General features: G+C 53.5%; 2 protein-coding genes across 4 annotated transcripts; one reads left to right on the top strand and one right to left on the bottom strand.

Annotated features, from left to right (window-relative positions):
• Position 1: 1 nt before the first annotated feature.
• On the bottom strand, positions 2–6421 carry ANKZF1 (ankyrin repeat and zinc finger peptidyl tRNA hydrolase 1). 3 transcript variants are annotated; one of them, XM_068967214.1, is made up of 14 exons: positions 6165–6421; positions 5881–6056; positions 4692–4804; positions 4374–4476; positions 4058–4251; positions 3555–3667; positions 3314–3461; positions 2816–3044; positions 2499–2645; positions 1335–1806; positions 1063–1174; positions 763–930; positions 534–625; positions 2–309 (listed from the first exon to the last, which is right to left on the bottom strand). In XM_068967214.1, exons 2-14 carry the CDS (start codon positions 6026–6028, stop codon positions 186–188), a joined length of 2163 nt encoding a protein of 720 aa, XP_068823315.1. In that variant the 5' UTR covers positions 6029–6056; positions 6165–6421; the 3' UTR covers positions 2–185. The 3 variants fall into 3 exon arrangements, with proteins under 3 accessions (XP_068823315.1, XP_068823316.1, XP_068823317.1); XM_068967215.1 differs by lacking the exon at positions 534–625; XM_068967216.1 differs by lacking the exons at positions 4374–4476; positions 5881–6056; positions 6165–6421 and having other exon boundaries at positions 4692–4797.
• Positions 6422–6697: 276 nt separating this feature from the next.
• Positions 6698–16100, top strand: ATG9A (autophagy related 9A). The gene is made up of 16 exons (XM_068967759.1): positions 6698–6813; positions 7822–7879; positions 8308–8439; positions 8562–8605; positions 9130–9194; positions 9947–10108; positions 10290–10431; positions 10668–11416; positions 11496–11649; positions 11759–11938; positions 12333–12581; positions 12784–12962; positions 13069–13186; positions 14154–14376; positions 14576–14721; positions 15004–16100. The coding sequence occupies exons 3-16, from the start codon at positions 8337–8339 to the stop codon at positions 15007–15009; spliced, it is 2520 nt and encodes an 839-aa protein (XP_068823860.1). The 5' UTR covers positions 6698–6813; positions 7822–7879; positions 8308–8336; the 3' UTR covers positions 15010–16100.
• Positions 16101–16241: the final 141 nt, after the last annotated feature.

Raw genomic sequence — 16241 nt, 5'->3', positions numbered from 1 at the left:
TGATTAAAGTTCCAGAGACAGTACCAGCTCCACAAACCTCTGTGGCCCTGTCTTTGCCCTGGTTCCTGAATGTCCTTCACCCTAATCTTCCAAACCCTGGTTCCGTGGGGGAAGAAGCAGCCTAGGGCCAGGGGGAGTGTGCCCTCTCAGGGCCTAGCGCTGGCCCCAGGTGGAGCTGTAAGGGATCAGGAAGAGGGCTTCCCAGCCTGACTGCGATGATCCCGGAGGCAGCGTGTGGAGCAGAAAGAGAAGTCAAGGTAGTGAAAAGGAACAAGGCCTTGGAGAGACATCCCACAACTCCAGCAGCGTCTGAATAAGAGGGAGAAAATGGCTGGAGAGGAATCCCAGAAACGTTCCAATCCAAGCCTTCCCCACCCACCCTCCTGTCACTTCTGTTTTTATTCCAGAGGTTCCCAAAACATCTCATATCCCCTCAACAGCCGTTGTGAACACAGAGCAGCACTTGCTCTACTTGTACAGAATGGCCCCGCCCACATCACAGCCCACCCCCAACACCTGCCCCCTCCACATACGGAATATTGCTGATGGTGACGGCAGGGTCAGGGGTCTGAGGGTTGGGGGCTCCCAACTGGGCAGCTAGTCTGCGCTCTGCAGCCAGAGCTCTCTGAGGGGAAAAGAAGCTGTGTTAAGCACAAGGCCTCAGTGGTGGAGAACATGTCCAAGAAGTGACGGCTGCACACCAGGGAAGAGATCAGACCTCTGGGGAAGTGTTGCTGTGGAAGGAGGAACCCCCAGCCTTACCTTCTCCCGGTCGCTGAGGGCAGCAAATCGCTGCTGCTCTTCTTGCTCCTGCTTCTCCTGCTCCTGCCGCTTCCGCTGCTGTTCCTCCCGGTGCCGCCGGGCTGCCTTCTGCTCCCTTCTCCGAGTGGCCTGCCGTGCCTCCATTTCTGCTGTTAGCGGCCCCGGCACCTGGAGGATTTCCAGGAAAGCAAAAGGTAAAGATCTGTACAGACTATCCTTGATAAGACTGTAGGAGAGTAGAAAAGATCTAGCCAGCATCTCTGATGCCTTCCCATTCTGCTGCTTCCTTCTCCAGCTGACCTGAGCTTTGCTGTAATCACAAGCATCTGGATTCTTCTCCATGAACCTCCGGAACTCATTGCGTGTCAATCTGTCAGCTGCAACTGTATACGGTGGCCGAGCTCGGGAATCCCTAAGTGTGAAAAACCCCCAAACAGGTTCGGTTTGCCTGCTGCACCTCCCAACATCGCCCAAGCAGACTAAGGGAAATATTGTCAATTAGGCAAGGCCAAGATTAGCGTCCAGATCATCCTCTGTACCCTAGCGGGGATCGGCATGAAGACCTCACTTACTGCACAGTGGGGTCCGCACCTGCCTCCAGCAGCAGGCGAACCACTGAGCCTCTCCCAGCTGCGGCCGCTGCGTGCAGAAGAGTGAAGCCACCAGAGCCCAAGGGGGCACTGAGCAGAGGCAGAACTCCAGGGTCTAGGGGGCTGGCAGTGAGTCGGTCCTTCAGCATCCCCACATCTCCAGCTCGGCAAGCAGCTAGAAGCACATCCCAGAGCTCCGACTGACAGGGGGACGTGGCCTCATCCCAGGGAGGCTGCAAGGGGGCTGACCCTGAAAGGGCCTCATCTTCCTTTGGTTGCTGGGAAAGAGTCATTTGTGCCCCAGACTCCAGGTCTTGCTTTCTCTCCCTCTTATTCCTTTTTCTCCTCCTTTGCTTGGGAAATACCTCAAACTCACAAAGATCCAGCGTTCCCAGTGTCACCTCTACTAGTTCCAACTCTACCTGGGAGCCAGCCTCTCCCTCTGACTCTGATCCTAGGGGGAAAAAGTTGCTATGTTAGATCCATCTAAGGAATAAGCAGAGGGTAGAAGGGTGTGGGCTGCCCCAGATGCCTAAGAATGTACATAGAGAGATAATCCAGATCACTTGAAATAAAATTGTATTTTGTCACCCAAGATAAAGTAGCATATCAAGAGCTGAAGCCATTAGTATCATGTGAAGATATAAGGCTCACAGCCCCAGGGCAGACCCAGAAGAAGCTATTCAGGGACGAGAGTCCCTGGACATTCCCATGACAGCCTTAGGGTAGTCGGAACAGAGGAGCATGGAGCAGCTGACAACCATGCAGGTGACAGTCTGCCTCATGGGAAGCAAACCCTAGCTCCAAACCAGTGCATCTGAGAAGGCAAGTAAATTATGTTAAGATCCACACAACACACGTCCAAGCATCGACTTCATGCTAAGACTTTTCTAAGAACTAGAAATACATCAGTGATCAAAAGAGATGACAGGAGATTTGGAAAAATCACAAAATATATTTCAGTAATTGTTACCACGAACTGAACAGATGTGTCTGTGTGTGGGGGAGGGGGGGCGGGGTTAGTATGTAAGGGCTTACCTATAAATAGAGAAGTGGGTAAAGTTATGACAGTAGATTTACCGCTGCATTTCTAGGACAGACATCCCCCCAGAGAGAGACCTGACAATTGCCAGATGGTGTGCAAACCCTGTTTGGGAGCTTCCTTGTTCTGCCCAAGTGCCTCATTTTCATCACTGGGGACCTTTCTTTCTTCCTCGATAACCTTCCTTTCTCTCACTCTCTTCCTGTGTGTCTGAGGTAAATCCAACTTGCTTGTCTCCCGAGGGTCTTCTCCTGCCATAAAACAAAAGACTTAGCTAAGGAGAAGCCAGCTCAGGTTTCTGTCAATGAAAATGGCATCAGACTGTAGTCCAAGGGCTAGAAAACCATCTGGATGCACGAATGAGAACCCGAGGCTCGGATGGAACATTTAGGGAGTGTGGGGATCTAGAAAGAAAGCTCACCATGGACGTATAACGTGGTCAGCTTATGAAGTACACGCTGTAGCTCCTGAAAGGTGGGTTTTCGGGTAGCGAGGGGGATATCCCAAAGTCGGGGATCTCCCCGGCGCAGGGGAGCCTCACGGCCCCCGAAGAACAAGGACCGGCCAGAGCGGGGGGCACGCAGCAGTATTGTCCCAGCCTCCTCCAGTGCCTTAGCCCAGTATGGCCCTGCCAGCAGGTCACGAACTTCCTAGAGAAGACAGTAACTCAGCTCTGTAATTCTTCACTTGCTACTTTTAAACCTCCAACCAAAAACTGACGTACAGATGACGTGTAGGGAATGGGGAGTGGAGAATGAGAGGATTCAGACTCCTGGGCATCCACCCCATTCTACCTTCATCTACCCAGAAAGAACAAAGACAGGGAACACAGGAGCCAGCCTCCCTGCTGTACCATTTAATCAGTCAAGAGGAGAGAAGTGGGGATTAGGGGCACACCTGACCTGGACACATAACTCACCTTATAGAGTGCGGCTTCATTGTAGCGCCTCAGACTGGCCCCAGCAGAGTGAGCAGCTGCACCCCGGGCATCCCAAAGCCCCTGGGTTGTGCCCCGCTTGGCCCGCACTGTGTAGCGGTGAAAGGTTTTGTGTGTCAACACTTCTCGTCTGTAGACAGCACAGACTCAGTACTGGAAATCAGATGGTACTCCCAGACTAACAGGATCCATTCCATCCTTGCCCCATGCAGCACCCTCTCACCCTTGGAAAATGGCACCAGCAAAGTGCCCAGCAGCAGCCATGAGCACCACACAGTCCCTGGGACCTCCACTCTGCAGGTTCTGAAGCAGCAGTTCTGGTTCTTCAAGGGGCACCTGGAGACACAGGAGCAGCACAAACATCTCTGTGGCACTTACTGGGAGTAAGAAACAAGTGCCAGGGCTACGTGATTCACAGGCACCATCTCTTTTGATACAGCAGCTTCATGCTTGCCTCCATTTTATAATAAGAAAATTAGAAACTTGCAGAGGTAGTCAAGATCAAGTAGGAGAACCAGAATTCCAACCTAGATCCGTCTGTTTCCAAACTGAATTCCACTACACTTGACCCTTCTAAGATTCAGGCCAGTTCAAGCCTGTGCCATCAAGTGTGACACCCACCCTGAACAGGAAGGAAGGGAAGAAATGAGAGACTGTGCTGAGGGGAAATCTAGGCTGAGTGTACAAAAGGCTGGGACTGACCACACAATGTGTGCTGGCACTTGCCTGGCGAGGGCCTAGGACACAGCGATAGGCATAAAGAAACTGGCCCTGGGCATTTTGGAAAAGAACCCGATGCGGGTGGAAGCCTCGGGGTCGCGTAGGCTTCTCAAAGTCAGCCCTCTCCTCATCCAGTATCTGCAGGTCCTCCTCACTGTCTGAGTCTGAGTCTTCTGATCCTGAGATGCTGGAAAGATCACCTGAGAACAACAAAAGATACGAAAGCTTGGTGCCCCATCTTTGACCTTTCTTCAAGCTCCTCAGCTAGGGTCTTTCTCCATCCCCATGACTGATTCGCACATGCTTTCCCACCAGTTATCACCTGTGGAACTCTGCTTTTCAAAGTCCAGGGCAGACAGGAAAGGCTTGTCCTTGAGACGCTGCTTTAGGTTAAACTGATGCCAGTCAAGCTTGTAATGTTCCCTCTGGTACGAGGCAAAGAGGGAAGAACAATGTGGAAATATGCCTGACCCAGCCTTTTATGTTACACGAGACCTAAACAAGAACTCCACCAAGTATGACCAGGTAATACTAACTTCCTTACTTAAAATGTAGACCTTCACTAAAGACAAATTTCTACCTCTTTACCCCAACCATGACATTTTTGTTTCCACATTTAGCTCTGCACCTGGTCTTTTACCTGTTCCTGGTGGTTCTGGAAGACCTGGTCACAGGTTGAACAAAACAACTTCTCTGAAATATCCAGAGGACCCTGGAATGGTCTTCCTTCTGGGCTTATTCGCTCCTCTGAACCTAAATAAGGGGAGGGTAAACAGAGGTAGAATGGGCCCAAATCCACACTATCTAGGATTACATTCAGTGTCTGATATACAAAGCAGAAAATACAAATGAGAGAGATGGCATGTCATTGCCTTCAAGGAATTTAACAATCTAGTAGTCATGAAATAAATGACACAGCAATCACTTTATAGAATAAATATGCTTCTGAAAAGATATGCATAGGATGAATATAAACACTGTGTGTAAATAAACAACAGGGATTGTTTAGAGGAATCCTGAAAGTGAAAGTGTTAGTCGCTCAGTCCTCTGACTCTTTGCAATCGCATGGACTGTAGCCCACCAGGCTCCTCTGTCCATGAAATTCTCCAGGAAAGAACACTGAAGTGGGCTGTCATGCCCTTCTCCAGATCTTCCCCACCCAGGGATCAAACCTGGGTCTCCCACATTGCAGGCAGATTCTTTACCATGTGAGCCACCAGTGAATGGTCTCTGGTAAGGTTAAGATTATTTTTAAACTGTGCAAATAACTCTTCCCCAATACCATCTTTTTAGCTTATATTTCCTATTACAGTATGCAGTTGATTTTTTTTTTTTAAGTATAAGAAAACAGCCAAACTAAAGTAGTATGAAACCAACAGTAAGTTGTTCTATATTCAGCAAGAAGGAATGATTTGATTGGAATAGTTAAATCTGGGTGATATCAAGGAATGGTGAAGTGTTTTTGCAGGCAGTGGTGTTAATGTGATGAGGCATAAGCAATGGCAAGAGATTTGCTTGGAGACAATTCAGGAGCCTGTTCTAGAAATCCAGCGATCAAGTGAAATTTTTTCTTTTTTAATCAGAAAACATGTACAAATGTTGCCTTAAATTCGTAACAGTTAAGAAAAATATACACAAACTTCAGCGTAAAAGTAAAAAAACAAACACTCTGCAGTTGGGAGCTGATAAATTTTATCCGGTGGAAGGAGATGTCAAGAAGAGCTCCTAAGCTGGGAAACACCAGTAAGAATGTGTTCCCTGGAGGAGCAATAAGCTCCAAAGTGTCCTGTCATATCTCTCACGGGTCCACCCCACACCTTCCCAGATACCTGGACAGGAAGTCTGCAGAGACTGGGCCAAGGCCTCCTCGGGAAAGTGGCTCACCAGGCGCAGGCCCTGAAGAACCGGAGCATCCGTGCTGAGGTCAAACAGGGAGACCGACACAGGAGCCTGGGCTGCAGCTGGAGCCAGCGACATGGCTGAGCAGAAATTTACTTAGAAGCAGCTGCTGGAGCAGAAAGGAGGTTAAGAAACAGAGCTTCCCAAAGCAAGGTCCTATGCCGCGTCCCCAGCCAGCGTTTCTCCCACTCCGCAAGGAACCACGGCCACTCACCCGGGTACCAGGGGTGGGCCCAAGGTTAATACGTGATCCCAGCCCGCTGTCTGAAATTCCCAATCTCGGACCACACAAGAGTGAAATGGGCGCGAATTCAGCAACCAAATCGACTCCAGCAGTGTTAAAATCACCGGTCCCTTAACCAACCTCTCCTCGTTACCCGTGCGGTGAGTTCCAGCAGTGACTACACCGCGTGGACTCGCACCCCCCCCCGCCCGCGCACAGTAGCTGCACTTAAGGTCAGAGGGAGCGGAGAGGCACGGGAAGTCTACAGTTCGAAGCCCGAATTTTTGCAACACCTTAACAAACTCGTCACTACGGAGTAGCGAAGAGGACAAAAGGCATTGCCTGCATCTGAGCTCCGCCCCATATAGAGCGCACAATTGGTTCCCTGACCCCCAGGGCCCGCCTTTAGCCTTTAGTCCCGCCTCGGACGCCGAGCATTGGCCGTCGTGTCTCCACCCCCATGTTCATTGGCCAGGCTAACTGCGGCTGACAGTGAGTGGCAGACGCCAGGCCTAGCGCTCCCGGTCGAGTCGAGCCCAGTGGAGGCGACGGAGCCCCTGGAATCACCCGGGTCACCGTTCCTGAGGTGAAACGCGAGCCCGGTTACCGAAATCTCACGACCCGTGTCTTGCCTGGCCAGGTATGCCCGCGGAGTCCTAAGCGGACTTGCGGTTGGTAACGGGGGAAGGGGGCACCGCGGGCGGGGCGGAGGCGCGCAGCCGGAATGTTTTGATAGCGGGGGCGCGCGGACGGGGGCGCGCGTGAGCGGCGGGGCCGCGCGCAAGATTGTCCGCTGTTGGGAGCCGAGCCCTTGGCCTGGGGCCGGGCGGTCTGGGGGCGCACTGGGCTCGGGTCGTGGCAGCTGGGTGTAGGAAGGCAACCCAGCTCAGCTTGGGGTATCGGCTGTCGGACTGGCTCGATTCTTCCAACGTCCGCAGGAACCCCTGAGCCTGGGCCCGGCTGACACGGGCTCTATGGGCCCTGGGTCTACACTGACCCAGTGAGTGGTGAGTTCCCTGAGGGCTTGGTCAGCTTCTTAGGATCCAGGGCTCTCACTAACTCGGGGAATCCCACTGGGGCCAGGCTGGGCAGTGCTCCACAGCTTCAGTGTCTGCACTGACTGGGTGAGTGCCACCTAGATCATGCCTGTCTCCAGGACCAAGAGAACCCACAGTTGAGCCAGGATCTGAGTCTACATTGACCCAGTCAGGATATCCCATCTAGGAACTTAGCCTGCCCGCTGGGTGTTTGCTAGGGAAGCAAGAGCAGCTCCTTTTTAGGAGAGACTCTCTTCTTGGGTTTTGGATTTGGGACTTTGCGAACCCCGAAAGGTCCACCTAATTCCTGAGGCTAAGGTGGGGCATGGAGAAACAGTCCAGCCCTGTACAGACTCAGTCTTGACGGGTTCATTAAGCCACAGCACAGGACCCTACAGTTGAATGAGTGGCCTCATATGTTACAACCAGAGGAAGTGTGCATAGCCTTAGGCTAGGAGGGGTGCCTCTTTCTCACTGCAGCCTCCCTGCCCCTTGCTTGGCTTCCCCTGAGCAGGGTTGGGAAGTTTGGTGGGGGTTGGGGGGAGTGGTAGGGTTGGGTTTATTTCTGTTCCCACTCCCCATTCTCTGGGGCCTGACACCTTCTCCTCCAGCAGCTGCAGAGCCAGGGCATCGAGGGCTGGAGTGGAGCTGACACTGTCCATGGAGCTGGTAGGGCCATGTGCTTATCTCAAACCTCTGTTTACAAAGTGCTTCCAAACTGCTAGTCTCTTGGGAGACCAGAGTTTCTCTAGGAGGGGAGTGGGAGGGCCCCTTCTCTCCACTGAATAGAAGATGAAACAGACCCTGCCGCCCACCCCCGCAAAGGGGCAGAGTTTGTCTTCAGGCCAGCAAGGCCTCAGTAGACACTCAGTAAAGGCTACGGGAATGACTGACCTCATTGGTCAGTGAGTGTCTCCCAAGCCCTAAGCATGTTGCTTTCATTGGGTTACTACTCTTCCTCTGCCTTTGATCCAAGACGACTAGTAGTGGAGACCAAGCCCAAGGATTCTTTCTCATTCATTTCTGTCCTAGTAGGCAGGGAAGAAGATGAAGGCAGAAGGTCTAAACCTGGGTCTCTCTTTTCTCTGTATCCACAGGTCGACAGGGTAGACAGGGGGCGGTGGTGATGGCGCAGTTTGACACTGAATACCAGCGCCTAGAGGCCTCCTACAGCGATTCACCCCCTGGAGAGGAGGACCTGTTGGTGCATGTTCCTGAGGGGAGCAAGTGTGAGTTCTTGGACATGACAGCCAGAACTGGGACTTGGGGGGAGATTTGGTGGAGGGATGCTGAGGGAGCAAGGGGCTTCCATTTCTTCGGGGCTCTGACATCTCTGCTCCTGTACCCACAGCACCTTGGCACCACATCGAAAATCTTGACCTCTTCTTCTCTCGAATATCCTTTGTGTCTCTGTGTTGGAGCTCTTGAACTTTCAGTTCCTCTCTAAGCCAGGCCCCTTGAGGAGAAGAACTTGGTGTGGGTTTGGCTCTAATCCCTCGAAGGAGAATGGAGTGCACCTTGAACCTAAACAGAGGCTAGGGAAATAATGACAGTTATAAATAATAATATCCCACATCTATTAAGAGCCATGTGTGTTGTACTTTGTATTATTAATTTATAAGGAACCTCTCTGAGGGTGATTCTCTTGATGGTGTGCTAATAATTATAATAATTAATGTCTTCTTGGTTTTGTGTCAGTTCTTTGTTAAATACTTTACATGCACTATCTCAGACCTAACAATCCTATAAGACAGGTGCTATTATACTACTACAGACAGAAGCTTAGAGAGGTTAAGTAACTTGGCCAGAGTCATACAGCTCAAAAGTCAGAAAGCCAGGACTTCATCTCAGGTACATGACACCAAAGTATGTGCTCTTAACTGCTGTCTCTACCAACCACTTTTTCTTAACAATTGCACGTTTATAATCTACACCAGAAGAATGGTTTCACTTGTATGCTCATCGGGGAGATCTTTGAGCTCATGTAAGTACAAGGGACGGATGGTGCGGTGAAGGAACACATCACAGTGTTTCCTGTCTCTGAGCTCAACTCCTGGCCCAAACTGCCAATGCAGCTAGGTGCAAGGCTCCAAACTGCAAACCTTTATAGTTTAAGCCTGGGTGTGGCACCACGTTTTACAGCCTTATCTTTTTTAATCACCCTTACAAGGAAGGCTTTCCAAGTCCTGTCTCTTCCACAGAGAGAATTCAGACTCATCAGAGCTCCAGTAGAATGAGCATGGTTCAGTCAGGAGGTATCAGATGCCAGATGCTTACTTGAGAAAAATGTCTCTGTTCTGCCTTGGATGTACCTTAGACCCACTGCTGAGTAGAGGGGCTTCTGGGAGCCATATGGCTTTGCCAAAGAGTAAAGGGTGGAAAACCTGCCCTCCCTAAGAGAAGAATTCAAATCTGCAAAGGGGTTCTACAATCTCAACAGGAAATCAGGGACTGGGGACCAGAGACCACACAGTCTAAAACCTTTGAAAGAGTGAGTGTTGGCAGAGATTACCATGAGATAGAAAAGCAGGCTGATTCTGTGGTGCCTGAAGCTAGGAGCCAAAAACAGGTGCTGCCTTGGGTCTCCCGGGGCCAAGCAGTAGAGAGAGGCCCTCCATTTCCCCAGAGGCTGCTCCCTAGTCTTAGTCTGCCACTTCCAGACTCTCACTTTTTCCCGGTTATTTCACTGGTGTCTCTCTGACTCTCAGACCGCACCCCCTATGCCCAACTCCCCAGGCAGTTCCTCTTTGTGGTTGCCTTCACCACCTTCCTGGTCAGCTGTGTGGACTACGACATCCTATTCGCCAACAAGATGGTGAACCACAGTCTTCACCCGACCGAGCCCATCAAGGTCACTCTGCCAGATGCCTTTCTGCCTGCCCAAGTCTGTAGTGCCAGGTGAGCACTGCAGGTCAGAGGGCACTAGAGCCTGTAGTTCAGCTAGCAGGTGGGGGATGGGGTGTGAGGCAGTAACATTCCCCAGAACACAGGTTCAGCCTCTCCGAATCTTTCAGGACAGCAGCATTTCCGCCCAGAGGCCTCAGGCCACTCTTCCTCCCCTTCCCTGTTCCCCCACCAGGATTCAGGAAAATGGCTCCCTTATCACCATCCTGGTCATCGCTGGTGTCTTCTGGGTCCACCGGCTCATCAAGTTTATCTATAACATTTGCTGCTACTGGGAGATCCACTCCTTCTACCTGCATGCTCTGCGCATCCCCATGGTGAGACTGGGAAGCTGGGCAGTTAGCACCACAGTCCAGGATGTCTTCCACCGCCTAGGAAGGGTGGGGTATATTCCTGGGCACCAGGCAACCTCCTTCATCCTTGGTAGGGTCTGCTTCAAGCAGGCAGGGTCTGCTTGAAGGCTCCCAAGGACCCCTGAGCCTCACAGCTCATGGAGGGCAAGGGGCTGAGGCAACCACCCCGCCTTCCATCCCCTGTCTCTTCCCCACCCCAGTCGGCACTTCCATACTGCACGTGGCAAGAAGTGCAGGCCCGGATCGTGCAGACCCAGAAAGAGCACCAGATCTGCATCCACAAGCGTGAGTTGACAGAGCTGGATATCTACCACCGCATCCTCCGGTTCCAGAACTACATGGTGGCGCTGGTGAACAAGTCCCTTCTGCCCCTGCGCTTCCGCCTGCCCGGTCTCGGGGAGGTTGTCTTCTTCACCCGGGGCCTCAAGTACAACTTCGAGCTGATCCTCTTCTGGGGACCAGGCTCTCTCTTTCTCAATGAATGGAGCCTCAAGGCTGAGTACAAACGTGGGGGGCAACGGCTGGAGCTGGCCCAGCGCCTCAGCAACCGTATCCTGTGGATCGGCATTGCCAACTTCCTGCTGTGCCCCCTCATCCTCATCTGGCAGATCCTCTACGCCTTCTTCAGTTACGCCGAGGTGCTTAAGCGGGAGCCAGGTGCCCTGGGTGCGCGCTGCTGGTCGCTCTACGGCCGCTGCTACCTCCGCCACTTCAATGAGCTGGAGCATGAGCTGCAGTCCCGCCTCAACCGAGGCTACAAGCCTGCGTCCAAGTACATGAATTGCTTCTTGTCACCGCTGCTGACACTGCTGGCCAAGAACTGCGCCTTCTTCGCTGGCTCCATCCTGGCCGTGCTTATTGCCCTCACCATCTATGATGAAGACGTGCTGGCTGTGGAACACGTCCTCACCACCGTCACACTCCTGGGGGTCACCGTGACCGTGTGCAGGTGGGCCAGGGCAGCAGGGGGGAGCAGGCTGGCATTTCCGGGAAGGGCTTCCGTCTCACCACAGCCCTGATCCCACCAGGTCCTTTATCCCGGACCAGCACATGGTGTTCTGCCCTGAGCAGCTGCTCCGCGTGATCCTCGCTCACATCCACTACATGCCTGACCACTGGCAGGGTAATGCCCACCGCTCGCAGACCCGGGACGAGTTTGCCCAGCTCTTCCAGTACAAGGCAGTGAGTGGAGTTGGAGTCAGGGCCTGCTAGAGACTGGCTGACAGCTCGGTGCCAAGGGCTGGTCTCCTTCCTGCTCTCTTGTGACCTCAGTCCCTTTCTTCCTCTCTAGGTGTTCATCCTGGAGGAGTTACTGAGCCCCATTGTCACACCTCTCATCCTCATCTTCTGCCTGCGCCCACGGGCCCTGGAGATTATAGACTTCTTCCGCAATTTCACCGTGGAGGTTGTCGGTGTTGGAGACACCTGCTCCTTCGCTCAGATGGATGTTCGCCAGCATGGGCATCCCCAGGTATTAGGAAAGGCGGGGGGGCAGTTGGCCAGAGGTGATGCTGGCCTATGCAGCATTTTGGGACAAACTGCAAAAAGACCCCTTCTGAGCCAACGAATCACAAAGTGGCAGCCCTGCACCAGGGCACACATGGCTTTGTAAACAGGAGCCTGGACTGGATTATAGCCTTAAACTTGTACCCTTGGCCAAGCTCCCCTGAGAAAGGCACAAACCAAGAAGCTAGCATAGTATGTGGCTACCCGTAGGGTGGCCACTAGGGCCCCTGGACGAGATACAGCAGTGCACTGTGGTCTCTGTCCTCCAGGAGCAAGGCCTCCCCCCTCCACCACAGGAAAAGTACCAAAAGGGCTTCTGTAAGGGGCCAGTCCTGCTCACTGCAGCCTCCCTTGTGCAGTGGCTGTCCGGTGGGCAGACGGAGGCCTCAGTGTACCAGCAGGCCGAGGATGGAAAGACAGAGTTGTCACTCATGCACTTTGCCATCACCAACCCTGGCTGGCAGCCACCACGTGAGAGCACGGCCTTCCTAGGTTTCCTCAAGGAGCAAGTTCAGCGGGACGGAGCAGCTGCTGGCCTTGCCCAAGGGGGTCTGCTCCCGGAAAATGCCCTCTTTACGTCCATCCAGTCCTTACAATCCGAGTCTGAGGTGCGTTCCTAGGGACTAGGATATGATGGGCAGAGTGGACGCCAGGAGCTGGGACTTGAGGGTGTGGGGCAGAAGGGTCCAACCTGTCAGTTTCCTTCTCTCTGTTCATTCAGTCTGTGCCACTGGGTTCTAATGTGCAGAGTCCTGGGGGACCAGAGGCCTCCCTGTGCCCTGAGAATTCTACCACCCTTTTTATTCACAGCCACTGAGCCTTATTGCAAACGTGGTAGCCGGCTCATCCTGCCGGGGTCCCCCACTGCCTAGAGACCTGCAGGGCTCCAGGCACAGGGCTGAAGTCGCCTCTGCTCTGCGCTCCTTCTCACCTCTGCAGCCTGGTCAGGCTCCCACGGGCCGGGCTCCCAGCACCATGACAGGCTCTGGGTGAGTAGCAGCGGGCCATGAGGGGAGGGCGTGGCAGTAGCCCCCAGCAGTTTGTGCCGGTCTCAGAAATGTTGATGACTGCTGTCTGTGCTGGCGGTGGGGACAGGGTGGATGCCAGGACAGCCAGCTCCGGGAGCAGCGTGTGGGAAGGCCAGCTGCAGAGCCTGGTGCTGTCAGAATATGCATCCACTGAGATGAGCCTACATGCCCTCTACATGCACCAGGTGAGTGGGCAGGAAGGGGCAGGGCCGTAGAACCAAGGTGGCAACTGAAAATAGAATAGAGGGTTTTAGACGTGGAGAAGCAAGACATGGGCTCGAATCCCTTCTCTGCCATTTACCTGCTCTGCAATTTTCATTCCCCATATTTCCTCTTCCTATCCTTTTCAGACAAGCTTACTTTCACCCAGGGCTTTTCCACACTTGTGGTTTCCCCTGCTAAGAATCCACTTCCCTGACATAGCCACATGGCTCCCTCCTTCTCATTCAGAACTGTACCATCTCTGGCCACCCTGAGTAAAAGCCTTCCTTGCCTAGGGATCTGAATCTTCCAGTTCTGTTTTTCTCTCCATAGCATTTAGCATCATCTGACACTGTATTTTTTCCTTATTTATTGGTTTATTGTCTATCTCCTCCCACCCCATCCAAGTATATAAGCCCCAGGGAGTTGGAGTTTTTGACTATTTTGTTTACTGTTGTATCCCCAGCACCTAAAAGAGCTCCTGGCACTTAGATTCACAAACAGTTTATTCTGGAATCAGATGACTGGGGAAAATGAGAGCCATTACAATCTGTGCACAGGCTTGTTCCTGGAATCTGCTGAGAATTTAACTTGGAAAACATTACATGTATGTTACATGTTATTAACACGACAGGTACTCTGAGTGGTTCTAGATGAGGCAATATAAATCAGAACTGGCCAATACCATGGTGGAGAGTAACTATTTCAGATATTTTTCTGTCCCCAACTCCTTCCCTTGTGGCTCAGCGAGTAAAGAATCCACCTGCAATGGGGGAGACCTGGGTTCGATCCCTGGGTTGGGAAGATGCCCTGGAGAAGGAAAGGCTACCCACTCCAGTATCCTGGCCTGGAGAGTTCCACAGACTGTACAGTCCATGGGGTAGGAAAGAGTCAGACACAACTGAGTGACTTCACTTTCTGTCCCCAACTAACGAATTTCCCACTTCTCAGCTCCACAAGCAGCAGGCCCAGGCTGAACCTGAACGGCATGTGTGGCACCGCCGGGAGAGTGATGAGAGTGGGGAGAGTGCCCCTGAAGAAGGGGGCGAGGGGGCCCGGGCCGCCCAGCCTATCCCCCGCTCCGCCAGCTATCCCTGTGCTGCACCCCGGCCTGGAGCTCCTGAGACTACTGCCCTGCATGGGGGCTTCCAGAGGCGTTACGGAGGCATCACAGGTATGCACTGGGGGTACAGAAGACAGAGCTTTCAGGAAAGATGGTCCTTCTGGGGCCTCTAGGGGAGGAAAGAGGTCAGAGGGACTAGACCCAAGAAGACTAGTCCCTCCCTGGCGCCTCCAACTCCCCCAGCAGCCCCAGAGCCCGTCTCCTCATTCCTGTCTGTGTGCAGACTAAGAGTACTCACTTGTGTCTGTAGATCCTGGCACAGTGCCCCGGGCTCCCTCTCACTTCTCTCGGCTGCCCCTGGGAGGATGGGCTGAAGATGGGCAGTCAGCATCAAGGCACCCGGAGCCTGTGCCCGAAGAGGGCTCAGAGGATGAGCTCCCCCCTCAAGTGCACAAGGTAAGGGCTCCAAGACCCGAAACCGACAGCCAGAAGTAGTAACTTCCAGGCTGAGGTCAAGCTTCTCATGTGAAGGGAGGTGGCCTCCTGAGCAGATGACACTGCAACTTTTCCAAAGTAGACTTCCTTCTCTCCCCTCACCAACTATGAAACCCAGGACTTGATTTTTCCTTTGCTTACCTGCCCCAGAATCAAATTTTCCTTTTCCTTTATCTCCAGGCTTCTGTTGTGTAAGCAGATTGCTGAAGACCATCTCCATCACCAACCCATTTCTCTCCACAGGTATAGACGAGGCGGAGGAGGGTCCCTATGCCTCAGGATGGAGGCCATCGTTGCCCTGCCGTCCCAGAGGAGGGTCCCTGTGCCCCAGGATGGAGGCCATTGCTGCCCTGCCATCCCATCCGTCCGTCATGGAGGGCTCCTGAGTGCTGCCTGGCTCCACGCGTGTGGTGTTTGTGTGTCCGTGCCTGGCCAAGGGAGGTGCCAATGCCGGGCTCACCACAGCCCCAGGAGAGAGACGGGGGGCCTGGGAAACAGGGCACACGGGACTCTAGCCTCATCCCCAGGACCCCCCTTGGCTCAGAGTGTGGTGCTAGAAACTGGTCCCCAGCCCAGCCCCAGTACTGCCACCTTTGCACCCACCCCTGCAAGTCTCCAGAGGACTCCCCACCCCAGAAGCTGCCAAGCAGGGAGAACGTGTGCCAACTGTGGAGTGGGAAGGTTGGGCCTGGACCCTCAACCTCTGCAGCCTCCTTCCCCACCCCGGAACAGATGAGCAGCTCAGGCTGTGGCCCTTACCTCACCCCCAGTTCTCTCCCAGCGCTGCAGCCTGCTCACCTCTCCCCTGCTTCCTGCACATACATCACGGGCATGTTTGCCACTTGCTCCCTTTCTGTTCCCTTGCTCTCCCCTTCTGTTCAGCTTTTGCTTTGTGTTGGTGTGGAGGCTTTAGCTCCCAGCTCCCCTCATGCTATCTTTTGACACTAAGAAGGAAGGTTTCTAAACTGTGGAGCAGGGATGGAAAGTCTTTGCTGTCCTCTCCAACTTTTTAGGATGGGCCCCTGGGAGACTTGAGGCCTTCTTGGCCCCCATTGCTGCTTATTGTACTCCGTACCACCTGCACATGGGATGGAAAGGGCCGGAGTGTGACCTTGGCTGTCTGTCTCCCAGCAAGAGCGCTCTGGCCTGCATCCCGCTGTCCCGAGAGGGGGATGCAGGGGCGACAGGATGGCTTCGACCTCGGCTGTGGGCTGCCGCATTGCATGCTGGGACCCAACTCCTTCCCCTCCCCCCGCCCCCCTCCCCCAGCTCGGGTCGGCTATGGGTGAGCGGTTGAACTACCCAGCCGAACTTACAGCGGAATGGGGTGGGGGACCGTGTACAGCTTGACAACCTTTAATAAAGAAGGGACTGACTAGGTCGCGGCTTCTTGTCCCGAGCGGCCAGGTTTTGAGGGGGCAGGAGGGATGGGGTGTCTGTGAACCACCCAGGTGGCTGGGAACTGCCCGTGAGAAAGCTGG

Source organism: Capricornis sumatraensis, chromosome 3 (assembly GCF_032405125.1).
Source record: "Capricornis sumatraensis isolate serow.1 chromosome 3, serow.2, whole genome shotgun sequence".
Lineage (NCBI taxonomy): Eukaryota > Metazoa > Chordata > Mammalia > Artiodactyla > Bovidae > Capricornis > Capricornis sumatraensis.
Note: the sequence above shows the minus strand (reverse complement) of the source record. Positions and strands in the feature narration are given on the sequence as shown.

What these genes read in the sequence shown, in the direction of transcription:
- ANKZF1 (XM_068967214.1), bottom strand. Translation starts at nt 6,028, where the DNA reads ATGTCGCTGGCTCCAGCTGCAGCCCAGGCTCCTGTGTCGGTCTCCCTG. An exon ending in TGAAAAGCAGAGTTCCACAG is followed by an intron (nt 4,252 to 4,373) that starts GTGATAACTGGT and finishes TGTTGTTCTCAG; the next exon opens with GTGATCTTTCCAGCATCTCA. An exon ending in GCTGGTGCCATTTTCCAAGG is followed by an intron (nt 3,462 to 3,554) that starts GTGAGAGGGTGC and finishes TGCTGTCTACAG; the next exon opens with ACGAGAAGTGTTGACACACA.
- ATG9A (XM_068967759.1), top strand. Translation starts at nt 8,337, where the DNA reads ATGGCGCAGTTTGACACTGAATACCAGCGCCTAGAGGCCTCCTACAGC. An exon ending in ATGCTCTGCGCATCCCCATG is followed by an intron (nt 10,432 to 10,667) that starts GTGAGACTGGGA and finishes TCCCCACCCCAG; the next exon opens with TCGGCACTTCCATACTGCAC. An exon ending in GCCAGCATGGGCATCCCCAG is followed by an intron (nt 11,939 to 12,332) that starts GTATTAGGAAAG and finishes TCCCTTGTGCAG; the next exon opens with TGGCTGTCCGGTGGGCAGAC.